At 38.1% G+C, this 15,704-nt stretch overlaps 1 protein-coding gene across 1 annotated transcript in view; it reads right to left on the bottom strand.

Annotated features, from left to right (window-relative positions):
- The window catches only part of LOC128653860 (uroplakin-3b-like), a 162,558-nt gene extending 147,061 nt beyond the window's left edge, over positions 1-15,497 (bottom strand). The window contains exon 1 of the mRNA XM_053707398.1: positions 15,271-15,497. Within this exon, the coding sequence (XP_053563373.1) occupies positions 15,271-15,328 (58 nt within the window). The 5' untranslated portion in view covers positions 15,329-15,497. The remainder of the gene's footprint in view (positions 1-15,270) is intronic.
- Between the last annotated feature and the right edge of the window lie 207 nt (positions 15,498-15,704).

Here is a 15,704-nt window from a genome sequence, read left to right as displayed (position 1 = left end):
CTCCTTATTTCCCCCCTTTCTTCCAAAATCTCCACCCCCAATCTCTCTATAACTGTCGACAACTCCATGATGGAGTAGGGGTCTCAATCATTACCCCTACCCCACATGCCCAATGTCTTCGGGTCACACTTGACTCAGATCACTCCTCACATTCAGTCCTTGGCTAATTCCTGCCACTTCAGCCTTAAAAACATCTCTAAAATTAGACATTTCCTTACACAAGACACAACTAAGATTTTAATCCACTCTCTCATCCTTTCCCACCTCGATTACTGCAACTCTGTCCTCTCTGGTGTCCCCAGCTGCCGCCTAGCTCCTTTACAATCCATAATGAATGCCTCTGCCAGGCTTATCTTCCTTACACGTCGCTCTTCATCTGCTGCACCTCTCTGCCAATCCCTTCACTGGCTTCCTCTTGCCTCCAGGATGAAGCACAAAATTCTCACTCTGACATACAAAGCCCTCAACTGCACTACTCCCCCCCATATCTCAGACCTTGTCTCCAGATACTCTCCCTCCCATCCCCTTCGCTTTGCTCATGACCTCCTACTCTCCTCTTCCCTTGTTATCTCCTCACACTCCCGCTTACAGGGCTTCTCCAGACTGGCTCCCATCTTGTGGAACTCTCTGCCTCACTCCACAAGACTCTCCCCTAGTTTTGAAAGCTTCAAGCACTCCCTAAAGACTCTACTGTTCAGGGATGCATACGACCTACACTAACTTTCTTTATACCAACTCCTCTCCTCCATTGCTATTCCCTTGAACCCCATTAGCATGTAAGCCTAAGAGCCATGCTGTTTGTAGATCACCTTCTTTAGAGCTGAAAACAACAGTGTGACTCTTGGCAGGGCCCTCTAACCGCCTGATCCCTATAAATGTTTCTGTCATGACCCAGCCTGGAATTGAACCTGGGACATGTTTCTATTTCTGCTGCTGTTCTTTCCCAGCCTGTTGTCTTGCCTCTCTGCCACCAGATGGCTTGATCACAGGCTAAGAATATTGGGTTTTTCTGTTTGCTGCAACTTTGGCTCTCTGGCTACACCTGCTTACCAGCTGAAACAAATCAGATAATCAGCAGCCTGCTATAGCTGGGAGGTTTGCTGGCAGTTCTAGGCCTTGACATCAAGTGTTATACTCTGAAAGACCCTCTGGTCCTGTTTCCTGAGTGAAATACAGATTTGTTGGATTTCCTGGTTCCTGATTTCTGCTTCATTTCCTGACTACTCTTCTGGATATTCCCTTGGCACTGTGTTTCGTTTTTTGGACTGATTTCCTGGCAATTGATCTTGCCTAATTCTCTATTTCCTAAAGACTGACTCAGGTACTTTTGCTTGCTTGTTACCTGATACAATAGAGTTCCAGTTTGCAGTCTATGCAAGTTTCCTGTTTGTTTTTACACAGTTACAGTCTACAGCATATGCAAATATCCTGCCTGATACACAAAGCACTGCATTCCTGCCTGTTTTTACACAGTTCTAGTCTACAGCATATGCAAATATCCTGCCTGATATACAAAGCACTGCATTCCTGCCTGTTATAACACAGTTCCAGTCTACAGCATATGCAAATATCCTGACTGATATACAAAGCGCTGCATTCCTGCCTGTTATTACACAGTTCCAGTCTAAAGCATATGCAAGTATCCTGCCTGTTATTACAAAGATCTGTATTCCTGCCTAATACTACAGCATATAGACATTATCTTATCTAATTGCATATCTCTGCATTGCTAATTATCCTATAAATAAAACCATCACCTTTTATTTCCTAAAACCTTGTACCTGTTTAATTATACCAAAAAGGAAAGACACACGCAGACAAAACACAACTTTAACCCCAGAACCTGACACCTCTGCACAACAGCTCCCAACTCCTGAACCTGCTCCCTTGCAGAGTATGACAGAATGTCAAGGCCATACATCGGAGCTTGCAGAGGTGATCCATTCTTTGACTGAAGTGTCAGAGAGAATTTTGTCTGTGGACTCTCATCTACTACAACTTAACCAAATTCTAAAATCCCTTCCGGATGCATTGAAGTCACTTATCCAAGATTTCACTGCAGGATTCCAGACATTACAGGATAGCCTGAAAGACTTTAGCAATAAATTTTTTTTCTGGGTTTGGCACTCCTACTCCTGTGTCCACTACCCCAAAGGCTGTATCCTTATCAATCCAAAGGAGGATATCAACCCCTCTTACCATTGATGAAATGGTCAGAAGGAGAACTAATGGCTTATGTTTCTATTGTGGAGCTACTGGGCATGTAATATCTTTTTGTCCAGTGAGACCCCCTAAGAAGTCTGTTCCGGGGTCTCCACCTCTAAATCCTGAGTCATCAAGTGGACAGGCTACAGAGAGGAAGTCAAACTTTAATCCCACTTTGGATTCCTCTGGCGATGAGCTCTGCATAGGTTCTATTTTACATCCCCACTTTGATCAGCCTAGGACTGCACCTTCCAAAGACTCTGATTCCTGTGAAGTACTAACATGTCATCCACAGAATCCTAGTACTACGAATCCAAAGATTTGCCTACCAAATGCAGCTACATTCTCATCTTTGTGCATTTCAGAAGAAATGTCTAACTATTCAACCATTGGAGATGATACTGATTCTGACACTGAAGGGACAGTGCTTCAAACTGCTGTTCGTTCAAAAGGTCCTTTACCTCCTCTTCCTCAGACCCACCTCTTCAGAACCTACAAGCCTAGAACTGCACAGAAACCAGAGATCAATCCTGTTGGGGCCCTCTATACTAATTCCAGTCCGCAGAATCCTCTTCTGGAGATCCCTTTAAAAAAGATAATACCCCCTGATTGTACTTATGCCTCTGATGGCACGCTAGTATGCATTAAACATCTGGAGCTATACGAGAATGCTAAGTCCGCCCAGAGGTCGTCCTTGAGGAGGGGGTACTGTCATGACCCAGCCTGGAATTGAACCTGGGACCTGTTTCGATTTCTGCTGCGGTTTTTTCCCAGCCTGTTGTCTTGCCTCTCTGCCACCAGATGGCTTGATCACAGGCTAAGAATATTGGGTTTTTCTGTTTGCTGCAACTTTGGCTCTCTGGCTACACCTGCTTACCAGCTGAAACAAATCAGATAATCAGCAGCCTGCTATATCTGGGAGGTTTGCTGGCAGTTCTAGGCCTTGACATTGAGTGTTATACTCTGAAAGACCCTCTGGTCCTGTTTCCTGAGTGAAATACAGATTTGTTGGATTTCCTGGTTCCTGATTTCTGCCTCATTTCCTGATTACTCTTCTGGATATTCCCTTGGCACTGTGCTTCATTTTTGGACTGATTTCCTGGCAATTGATCTTGCCTAATTCTCTATTTCCTAAAGACTGACTCAGGTACATTTGCTTGCTTGTTACCTGATACTATAGAGTTCCATTTTGCAGTCTATGCAAGTTTCCTGTTTGTTTTTACACAGTTCCAGTCTACAGCATATGTAAATATCCTGCCTGATATACAAAGCACTGCATTCCTGCCTGTTTTTACACAGTTCCAGTCTACAGCATATGCAAATATCCTGCCTGATATACAAAGCACTGCATTCCTGCCTGTTTTCACACAGTTCCAGTCTACAGCATATGCAAATATCCTGCCTGATATACAAAGCGCTGCATTCCTGCCTGTTATTACACAGTTCCAGTCTACAGCATATGCAAGTATCCTGCCTGTTATACAAAGCGCTGCATTCCTGCCTATTATTACACAGTTCCAGTCTACAGCATATGCAAGTATCCTGCCTGTTATTACAAAGCTCTGCATTCCTGCCTGTTATTACAAAGTTCTGCATTCCTGCCTGTTATTACAAAGTTCTGCATTCCTGCCTGTTATATCAAAATTCCAGTCTACAGCATATGCAAATTTCCTGCCTGATATTCAAAGCCCTGCATTCCTGCCTGTTATTACACAGTTCCAGTCTACAGCATATGCAAGTATCCTGCTAGTTATACAAAGCCCTGCATTCCTGCCTGTTATTACACAGTTCCAGTCTACAGCATATGCAAGTATCCTGTCTGTTATTACAAAGCTCTGCATTCCTGCCTGTTATAACAGTTCCAGTCTACAGCATATGCAAGTATCCTGCCTGTTATACAAAGCGCTGCATTCCTGCCTGTTATTACACAGCTCCAGTCTAAAGCATATGCAAGTATCCTGCCTGTTATTATAAAACTCTACATTCCAGCCTGTTATTACACAGTTCCAATCTACAGCATATGCAAGTATCCTGCTTGTTATTACAAAGATCTGTATTCCTGCCTAATACTACAGCCTATAGACATTGTCTTATCTAATTGCATATCTCTGCATTGCTAATTATCCTATAAATAAAACCATCACCTTTTATTTCCTAAAACCTTGTACCTGTTTAATTATGCCAAAAAGGAAAGACACACGCAGACAAAACACAACTTTAACCCCAGAACCTGACACCTCTGCACAACAGCTCCCAACTCCTGAACCTGCTCCCTTGCAGAGTATGACAGTTTCCTTGTATTCCACCTATGTTTATAGCGCTGCGGAATCTGTTGGCGCTCTACAAATAACCGATAATAATAATCATATACATATATATTTATGTGTTAATATGTTTATATACATATAATACATACATAGATATGTACTTTATATAGGCATATACATATATATTTACTGGGAATGCGCAGTTCCCATAGACCGCTATAGAAAGGCACTTTTCAGTGCCGTTTATTTTCTAACACCCCACTTCGTGCAAATTTCCCCCTAAAATACTGCCTAGTGCAGTTAATTATTTTTTTTTTAAATAAAAATGCTACAAATTTTTATTTGTTAATAAAACACACACCACTGTATTTTAAGGGCATTTGGGGCACATTTATAAAATTTAACAGAGGTCTGATCTATGGTTAATTTTACAAGCGCTCACAGTAGCAATAACCATCCACTTGTAATGGCTAATTATTTATTGAGCGCCCGCAAACGATAAATTAGCACTCCACTTGTAATCTAGCACAAAGTGTGTGTAATAAAAAATGAAAGGCAGTAAGCAGAGAGAGGTTAGGTTAGTAAATGGTGACCTGTGGGGTACTCAGTGGGATTTAAGACTTGAAGGAGGAAAGAAAGGGTTGCAGTGGTCCATCTACAGAGAAAAGAAGAGGGGGAAAGTATGGGGATAATGTAAAATCTAATTTTAATCTTGTCTAGGTATCTTTGTCAAAAAGGCTTCAATTCCATTCTCTTTCGTGTGTTTTATTTACAGCATTTATAATTTCTTAATAATACTACAGAGTAATTCTATTCATAATTATAATTTATAATTATGATGAAAACAAATACAGCAAACACAGGAAACATGATTTTTAGCTGGGCGTCAGCAATATAATGTTTGTAATGGAAAATAAATGTCTATAAAGCCTGTTGCACTAACAAAAAGCAAATACCATTTCAGTATCTCACTGTTTGAGTGCCAGAAGATAATATATCATGTACGTATGTTACCTGACACACCCAACTTTGTACTGACCTATAGGAGATGCCACAGATAGCATGATAGCCTCTATTTTTATTTTCTCTCAGAGCTAAAAATAGAGTTTACTTTATTCTCTTAAATTATTTGCTTTTACTGTCAAGAGTATGTAGCAATGAGATACAATGTCCATCTGCACGTCTAGAACAGGTACACATTTTAAACCAAAGGCTCAAAAGATAAAGTTACCAGAACATTTAAAAGAAAATTGATGGCACACGCAAAGACAATTTATACATGGATAGGGAGCATCACAAAATCCTTTTGTATTGAAATTGTGAAGACATCATATAGCTAATTTGCATGTCCTGACAACATTCTCAGAAAAAGATGTGTGTTGTATTTCATTTCTGTATTGTGTGAAATGGAGGGATTTTTCCCACTATAAATCTAAATGAATCTCACACCAAGATACATCACGTAAGTACTATATTAGAGGTGGTAAGAACAAAAGCTGAATGGTAAATATCATAAGAACTACAAAAGTTTACACTTTATAAAGAAATATGAGCAGATATGAATTTTATAGTTCTTATCTGCCATCAAAATCTAGTTTTTTATGTTTCACTGGTAACAGACTTGTTGCATGACTACAACTAACATGACACAAGGCAAACATGCTTGCTAGGTATCACTGGGAAAATCCACCGTCTTAAATCTGTGCACTGTGTCTTTCATTTTTTTTTGTTTGGAACACTCTTGAATTTGGTCAGTCTGTCCCTAATTTTTAAAAGGGCTAAGCTATGCTGTCCAGGACTGTTCTGAATTTACCCAAAAGTGTTTCCTGACCATTGTCCCAGTGTGTAAATTACAAGAACCAACTTCACTTTCCACAAAATCAGCTGCAGTTACTTCTTCAATCCAGCAGACATAACTGTTGAGTATCACAGTTTACTCCCCCAGTGACCGCAGGAAGGGGTAGTTCACTTGCTGATTGCCTTGTAGAGTATTACTGTAATGGTGAAGGATAGTAGAATGAGTTTGGTCAACGTTTTACTGGGAGTCTCTGCTTGCTTTTACTGATGGAGCTGGGGCAGTTCCTTGTGCCTGCACAGTGAGGCAGGATAGCTCTGGGGATCTTAATAGTGGTTATCAATGCCTGTCTGTTGTTGCTATACAGGGACCATCTGTGCCATGTTTAATGTTTGCAGAGGTGGAGTAGTTATATACTTAAATACCATAGCAGGGCATAGTCGTGATTAATGCCTGTCTTCTGCTGCTATACAAAGATCATCTGTGCCAAGTAAAGTGTGTGCAGAGCTGGGGTAGTTCTATATTTATAGCCACAGTTCATAATGTTGAGTTCCTAGCTGCTAACATTATAGTTTGTTATGTATGTAATTGTAAAGTTGTTATCTGGCTCACAATGTTGTGTATGTAGTTCCTCAATATTCTGATCGTATGCTGCTTGTCATTCTGACTGCATCCTACGTGTAGTATATAGTTTTCAAGTCATGCAGAGCAGGAAGTATGGCAGTGTGTGTGCAAAACCATAAACATGAGCAAGACAGATAAACTAAGTATATGTTAATATCTCAGTATCCTTTAACTTCAATTAAATATGTAGGCAGATGATTGGCTGGAGAACTTACAGGGCGGGCATACAGAGGTAGATGACAACCAGTGATAACCAATGAAAGGGTATGTTCCCTCATGAAAAGCATATGGACCAGTGACAAAACTCAGCTTGGTACCGTCACTCTGTAGACAATGTTAGTGATTAAGGTAAACTTGTGTTGAATTTTTAAAGATGCTACTGATGAAGAAAGCCATCAATAGGTCTGAAAAATACAGCAGCGTTTCTTCTTTATTTTTTAGTAAGGATAATAGTTCTATTTAACAATAGTTTTAATATTGGCTTTTATTGAAGGTAAACTACATTCACATGCCTGTATAAGTTTAAAAAAAAAAAGTTTTTAACCTCTCCTCAACGTTTATGAGGTGTCCTGAATTGGGGTCTTGGAAATCTAGTCAACTTAATATGTTGCAAACTGTTTCAATACCTTTACCGGGTTTATACTGCAACGAAGTTGTGAAATAAGCATTATGGAGGGATATTCAAAACAATGCTTCATATAGATAAATCAGTTTGCTTTGAAACTAATTTAACTATGTGGCCTAGAAGCTGTGTTAAAGCATCCTGCTATGTGATAGCATTTGTGTTGCAAGTTGCAAAAAGCTTGATACCTGTGGGCTAACTGCAATCATGTTTTTGTTTGTAGGTTATCTCTAAATACTTTTTAGAATCATTTACGTGGCTTTGCTACGTTGGCCTTTATCATCAAATAGATAGAAAAGAGGATTTTAGACATAATTCTCAAGAGGTTTTAGTCATTTCTTTGAGACACTTTTCTTTCAGCAATGGAACGTTGTTTAATAAATAAAAATAAATTATATATATATACAGGGAGTGCAGAATTATTAGGCAAATTAGTATTTTGACCACATCATCCTCTTTATGCATGTTGTCTTACTCCAAGCTGTATAGGCTCGAAAGTCTACTACCAATTAAGCATATTAGGTGATGTGCATCTCTGTAATGAGAAGGGGTGTGGTCTAATGACATCAACACCCTATATCAGGTGTGCATAATTATTAGGCAACTTCCTTTCCTTTGGCAAAATGGGTCAAAAGAAGGACTTGGCAGGCTCATAAAAGTCAAAAATAGTGAGATATCTTGCAGAGGGATGCAGCACTCTTAAAATTGCAAAGCTTCTGAAGCGTGATCATCGAACAATCAAGCGTTTCATTCAAAATAGTCAACAGGGTCGCAAGAAGCGTGTGGAAAAACCAAGGCGCAAAATAACTGCCCATGAACTGAGAAAAGTCAAGCGTGCAGCTGCCAAGATGCCACTTGCCACCAGTTTGGCCATATTTCAGAGCTGCAACATCACTGGAGTGCCCAAAAGCACAAGGTGTGCAATACTCAGAGACATGGCCAAGGTAAGAAAGGCTGAAAGACGACCACCACTGAACAAGACACACAAGCTGAAACGTCAAGACTGGGCCAAGAAATTTTATGGACTGATGAAATGAGAGTGAGTCTTGATGGGCCAGATGGATGGGCCCGTGGCTGGATTGGTAAAGGGCAGAGAGCTCCAGTCCGACTCAGACGCCATCAAGGTGGAGGTGGAGTACTGGTTTGGGCTGGTATCATCAAAGATGAGCTTGTGGGGCCTTTTCGGGTTGAGGATGGAGTCAAGCTCAACTCCCAGTCCTACTGCCAGTTTCTGGAAGACACCTTCTTCAAGCAGTGGTACAGGAAGAAGTCTGCATCCTTCAAGAAAAACATGATTTTCATGCAGGACAATGCTCCATCACACGCGTCCAAGTACTCCACAGCGTGGCTGGCAAGAAAGGGTATAAAAGAAGAAAATCTAATGACATGGCCTCCTTGTTCACCTGATCTGAACCCCATTGAGAACCTGTGGTCCATCATCAAATGTGAGATTTACAAGGAGGGAAAACAGTACACCTCTCTGAACAGTGTCTGGGAGGCTGTGGTTGCTGCTGCACGCAATGTTGATGGTGAACAGATCAAAACACTGACAGAATCCATGGATGGCAGGCTTTTGAGTGTCCTTGCAAAGAAAGGTGGCTATATTGGTCACTGATTTGTTTTTGTTTTGTTTTTGAATGTCAGAAATGTATATTTGTGAATGTTGAGATGTTATATTGGTTTCACTGGTAAAAATAAATAATTGAAATGGGTATATATTTGTTTTTTGTTAAGTTGCCTAATAATTATGCACAGTAATAGTCACCTGCACACACAGATATCCCCCTACAATTGCTATAACTAAAAACAAACTAAAAACTACTTCCAAAACTATTCAGCTTTGATATTAATGAGTTTTTTGGGTTCATTGAGAACATGGTTGTTGTTCAATAATAAAATTAATCCTCAAAAATACAACTTGCCTAATAATTCTGCACTCCCTGTATATATAAAAACATACACAGAGAAGCGCACTCAAAGGAATGAGACAACCAGCTCAATAACTTGTTAGCTTAGTTTTATGGCGCTTTACCACCTGGATGCAGCTTCTTTTTAGCCCAGTAATGCTTTTCAATGCTTTTCCTGTAGTATATCAGTCTGAACCCGTCTATTAAGGTCAGTCCAGTGCCCAAAATACCAGGCAATTACTCTTTGAACAAGGATACGACAACCCCAGATGATCGTTTCGGCCTCCAGTGGGCCTCGTCAGTGAGGTGCAGCCATATTCCTTTCAGCACATTAAGCAGTCTGGTTGCCCCTTTTTCCATTAGGGAGACATAAAACACACAGAGGCGAGGAATGCAGAACCCTATAATTTTAAATTATACAGTTAAAAATAAAAATGTTGCAATGCACTGTCATTATTTATTTGGTCGGCTTTTACTGTAATTGACATGTTTTTCACCTGCCTATCAGAGGCTGAAGTGCATTCTGTCTAGTTCAATCCTATTGGCTGATCCAATCAGCCAATAGAATGCAAGCTCAATCCTATTGGCTGATTGGATCAGCCAATAGGATTGAACTTCAATCCTATTGGATGATTGCATCAGCCAATAGGATTTTTTCTACCTTAATTCCGATTGGCTGATAGAATTCTATCAGCCAATCGGAATTGAAGGGATGCCATCTTGGATGACATCACTTAAAGGTACTTTCATTCTGTGTTAGCCGTCGATTGAAGAGGATGCTCCGCGTCAGATGTCTTGAAGATGGACCCGCTCCGTGACGGATGGATGAAGATAGAAGATGCCGTCTGGATAAAGACTTCTGCCTGTCTGGAGGACCACTTCGCCCGGCTTGGATGAAGACTTTTCCCGGCTTCGTTGAGGACTTCAGCCCGGTTGGGTGAAGACTTCTTCCGGTAAGGTGATCTTCAAGGGGTTAGTGTTAGGTTTTTTTAAGGGGGTATTGGGTGAGTTTTAGAGTAGGGTTGGTTGTGTGAGTGGTGGGTTTTAATGTTGGGGGGGGGATTTAATTTTTTTACAGGTAAGAGAGCTGATTACTTTGGGGCAATGCCCCGCAAAAGGCCCTTTTAAGGGCTATTTGTAATTTAGTGTAGGGTAGGGCTTTTTTATTTTGGGGGGGCTTTTTTATTTTGTTAGGGGGATTAGATTAGGTGTAATTAGTTTAAAAATCTTGTAATTTGTTTATCATTTTCTGTAATTTAGTGGGGTTTTTTGTACTTTAGCTAATTTTATTTAATTGTATTTAATTTAGGGAATTAATTTAATTATAGTGTAGTGTTAGGTGTAATTGTAACTTAGGTTAGGTTATATTTTACAGGTAAATTTGTATTTATTTTAGCTAGGTAGTTAGTAAATAGTTATTAACTATTTAGTAACTATTCTACCTAGTTAAAATAAATACAAACTTGCCTGTAAAATAAAAATAAACAATAAGCTAGATACAATATAACTATTAGTTATATTGTAGCTAGCTTAGGGTTTATTTTACAGGTAAGTATTGCGTTTTAAAAAGGAATAATTTAGTTAATGATAGTATTTTTATTTTTATTTTTTTAAATTATATTTAAGTTAGGGGGTGTTAGGTTTAGGGTTAGTCAAAGGTTTACGGGTTAATAACTTTAATATAGTGGCGGCGACGTTGGGGCAGCAGATTAGGGGTTAATAAATATTATGTAGGTGTTGGTGATATTGGGGGCAGCAGATTAGGGGTTCATAAGTATAATGTAGGTGGCGGCGGGGTCCGGAGAGGCAGATTAAGGGTTAATAATATAATGTAGGTTGTCGGGGGCAGCAGATTAGGGGTTAATAAGTGTATGATTAGGGGTGTTTAGACTCGGGGTTCATGTTAGGGTGTTAGGTGTAGACATAAAATGTATTTCCCCATAGGAATCAATGGGGCTGCGTTAAGGAGCTTTACGCTGCTTTTTGGCAGGTGTTAGACTTTTTTTCAGCCGGCTCTCCCTCATTGATTCCTATGGGAAAATCGTGCACGAGCACGTTACACCAGCTCATCGCTAACGTAAGCAGCGCTGGTATTGGAGTGCGGTAAGGAGCAGAATTTTGCTCAATGCTCACTTCTTGTCTGGGTTGTAAAAACCCATAATACCAGCGCTGTCTGTAAGTGAGCGGTGAGCATAAACTGCTCGTTAGCACCACATAGCCTCTAACGCAAAACACGTAATCTAGGTGATAGTTACTACATACATCAATCAGCACTCTGTGCTCGCTTCCACTGCCTATATAGATATGGCCTCCATGATTGTTTTTTTTATAATGAGCCATATAGAGGTAGTGTAAACCATTATAACTTCAGGATGAGAGAACCGCTCAAGCGCTGGAAATTGGTAAGTATGTGTAATTGTAAAATATTATATTGAAGAATTATCTTTAATTTGGAGGTAAGAAACTATTTGATGTCTCTGAGTCCCATGCCCTTTTAAATTACAACTGAGCTGAAATTTGAGCTCTTTTACTTTCTTTCCCAGAAATAATGCTCTAAACATTGTTACACTCCGGGGGAGGTTATCTCTGCGGATGCCCATGCCGCACAGCTTAGTAAGCATCACAGTGCCAGGAGCAAATGTGAAGCATGGAAAGATATTTAAAATATGTGGGTGAGATTGAAGTGAATGTAAAGTAGCTGTACAGGTAGACCAGATAGATAGCAATAATAGAGACTTCAGTAATAATATAGAAAGAGGTTCTTTTTCTACAAAAAATAGTGATTACAGTTTAAGGTCATTTAATAGATAAAGCATGTGGTTTGTTGTTAAACGATTATAATGCACAACCATTGTTCATGTTGGGTACATTTGTAAGCTATTATATTAGAGCTGGTGTAACTCTCTATAGATAAGAAAACCAAAAAGTCTAAACCTTCAGGTAAGTGTTCTTATCGCTTAGAAGGGCACATTTTAATTTGACAACTGTGTTTAGAACAGGGTCATGAAACCCAAAAATGTTGTTTTATGATTCACATAGAGCATAGACTTTTAAACAACTTTCCAATTTACGTCTGTTATTAATTTTGCTACATTCTCTTGTGATACATTGTTAAAGGAACAGCAATACACTACTGGGAGCTAGCTGAACACATCCATAAGCAAATGACAAGAGGCATATATGTGCAGCCACTGGCTGAAAATGATTTTTTTAGTGTGAATAGAATTCTTTAAATATCTTTTTTTTTTAAATCTCACTAATAGAATTCCCTAAATGATATAATAGTAATTTGGTTTTGTTTCTTTCTCATGCTTTTTGTTTTATTTAAGATGATATATTTGTTTTTTTCCTGTATAATTACAATCCAGATTCTCTGGCATTTAGTTGGTTAAAAAACATCCTTTCCAAACACCAAAATATTTGCTTTGTTACATGGAAATGTAGGGATCTAAATGTATAATTGAATACAGCTACAAATCCAAATCCAGAATGCCAAAATCCAAACTTATTCTGAAATCTAAACTTTTATTTAATATATATATTTAAAATAAAATGATAAAAAAATACTCTTTTTTTCCTGCCTGTCATTCACAATATTCTCTGCCTGTGTCTTTGCTTTGTTTTGTTCTGTTCTAAAACAATAAATAATACCTTTCTGATTACTGTACTGCATTATATTTCTGATGGTACTATGTATACAAAAGTGCTAGAAAGTATATAAAACTACCTTTATGTTACATGTACAAGCTGTATTATCACATATACATATTGCCTAAATGACATAAGATGTTATTTATACTTGGTTTCCTTCCCCTCTCCAAACTATCCCATTTTACAGATGCAAATATTACAAAATCCAAACTATTCCGAAATCCAAACCTTTTCAGGTTGCAAGCAGTTTGGATAGAGGATTTTCTACCTGTACACATTTTGGCTTCCACATCATGTGTATAAGGAATTTCTCCCTTGGCAACTTTTTACACGTTCTTCAACTTAAAGGGACAGTAAAGTCATAATTAGAGATTCATGATTTAGAGAGAGCATAACATTTTAAACAACTTTCCAATTTACTTCAATTATTTAATTTGCTGCCTTCTCTTGTTATCATTTGCTGAAAGGTTTAACTAGGTAAACTCAGGATTAGCAAAGAAAGGTTCTTTCTGCTGATTGGTGGCTGCAAATATATACCAATTGTCATTGGCTCGCCCATGTGTTCAGTTAGAAACCAGTAGTGCACTGCTGCTCCTTCAAGAAACGATACCAAGAGAATGAAGCTAATTTAATAATAGAAGTAAAGTGGAAAGTTGTTTAAAATTGTATGCTCTACCTTAATCATAAAATAAAATTTTTGGGTTACATCTCACTTTAATTAGTTGATCTGTTCTATAGGAATTTCCTATTTTTCTCCTGATTTTACATTTTTGAGATGACTATTTTTGTGCACTTTGTAAATAGATGACCCCATTATCTGTATACCGGTTGCCTCTCTTGGTTTAGTATTCATCATTAGTCAACTCAACATTGACATCAGGGAGCAGTATTGAGGTGCATTATGTTTAAGACTTATACAACCAGCTGATAGTATAACTGTTATCCTTATTTCCTTTACAGGTCTATGTTTCATAGATAATGATTGCCTCTCACAGTCTACTATATTCCTTAAAAGGTTTGCTTAGCCTGTCCAGTGGTTTTTATATTCTTGTAGGCAGCTGATCGCTAAAGTTCTGTTATGTCTCTATTCAGTAGTGAACCAACGGCATAGAATAACATAGGAAATTGTGAATCTGGAGAGGCTGTTAAGGTCAATGAAGCTGAAGAGACAGAATTGAGCAGTCATGTATGTCAGGAAGGATATACAATTACTGTTTTGTGACATCAGTTATGCATTTAATAATGTGGATCTAGTGCAAATTATGGCACAATGGCATCAGACATAAAGAAATAGTCTTTGTAGAATCATGTCCCAGAACAATATTATATTGAATCTAGTGTTTGTGCTGCCACCTGCAATGCATCTTACATTCAAATTTCAACACAACGGCATCATTTCATATTACTGAAATTAAAACACTTTGACATCATTTTTTTAATCAAAATGATTAGTACTTCACATTTTTGTACTATGTAATACAGTGTTTGAATTTCTTTGATCTTTTTTTGACTATTTTGCATTTGAAAAATTCATCTATTAACTTGCTTTAATTCTGTACATCAAATTTTAATGTAGTTCTTATCTGAATAAAATATTGAATTCCAAATGTAGAAAATAATGAAGGAAATATAGTTACATGGAGATGCAAGTTCATTGCTCGAAGAACTTGAAAAAGAACCCTATCTTCTTGGCAATATGATATTCTACATATATTTACATACAAACAGATTGGACTGATTCAAAAAATGTGTGTCTGGCTCCAGAATATGTGTGTTTCTACAAGTTTCATTAAAATTTGTCAAGCTCTTCTTCAGTAAACATAAATAAATAAAACTAGTTCACAATAAACTGGTTGCTATTTAAATTTACATATAAGCAAAACATTCAGTGACATTTGTGAGAGACGCACTTTGAATAAAGACATTGGTTATTTATCAAAATGTTTAAAACTAACTTATTGGGAGATCACAGCACAATAAGATAAACATAGCTATATATATATATATATATATATATATATATATATATATATATATAAACAAATTAGGGTAGATTCCAATCTTAAAAACTAATGATCAATTTTGTCTGCGAAACATCTTATTAAGTCACTTTGAATTCCTTCATATAGGTTTTCAAATAACTTACAACTATTTGTTTCTAGAATTCTAATGAATTATGTAGCTTTATAATAAACGTACCTGCAAGAGTAAGGGCAGAAGTAGCTATGAGCAGACACAGCTTTATGAGAAGGTCCATCACTGAGGGTGAGTTCTCCGAGTTACATTTGGGTTCTCATAGATATAACACTGCACGTTTTACATCAATGCTCTTCACAACACCATATACTTAACCTTCAAATATTAAATGTAGAAAAAAAAAATAAGCCTCTCTGTTTAATTAGCATGAGCCTCACCTCTTGCATCAATGAACTGCTTTCATGCAATCAGCATTCTTCACATTTTGTAAAGAACACGTCAGACTAGTTTTCTGTCTGAAAAAAATAAATAACTGACTAATCAGCTTTAAATGTAGGCCAAACCCCCAAAATATTATAGGAATCAAAAGACATCTGAGTGAACCACATTTTAGGACATACTGGCAGAAAGGCCTCAGTACATTACCCATTGGGTGT

Source organism: Bombina bombina, chromosome 3 (assembly GCF_027579735.1).
Source record: "Bombina bombina isolate aBomBom1 chromosome 3, aBomBom1.pri, whole genome shotgun sequence".
NCBI classification, from domain to species: Eukaryota; Metazoa; Chordata; class Amphibia; order Anura; family Bombinatoridae; genus Bombina; species Bombina bombina.
Note: the sequence above shows the minus strand (reverse complement) of the source record. Positions and strands in the feature narration are given on the sequence as shown.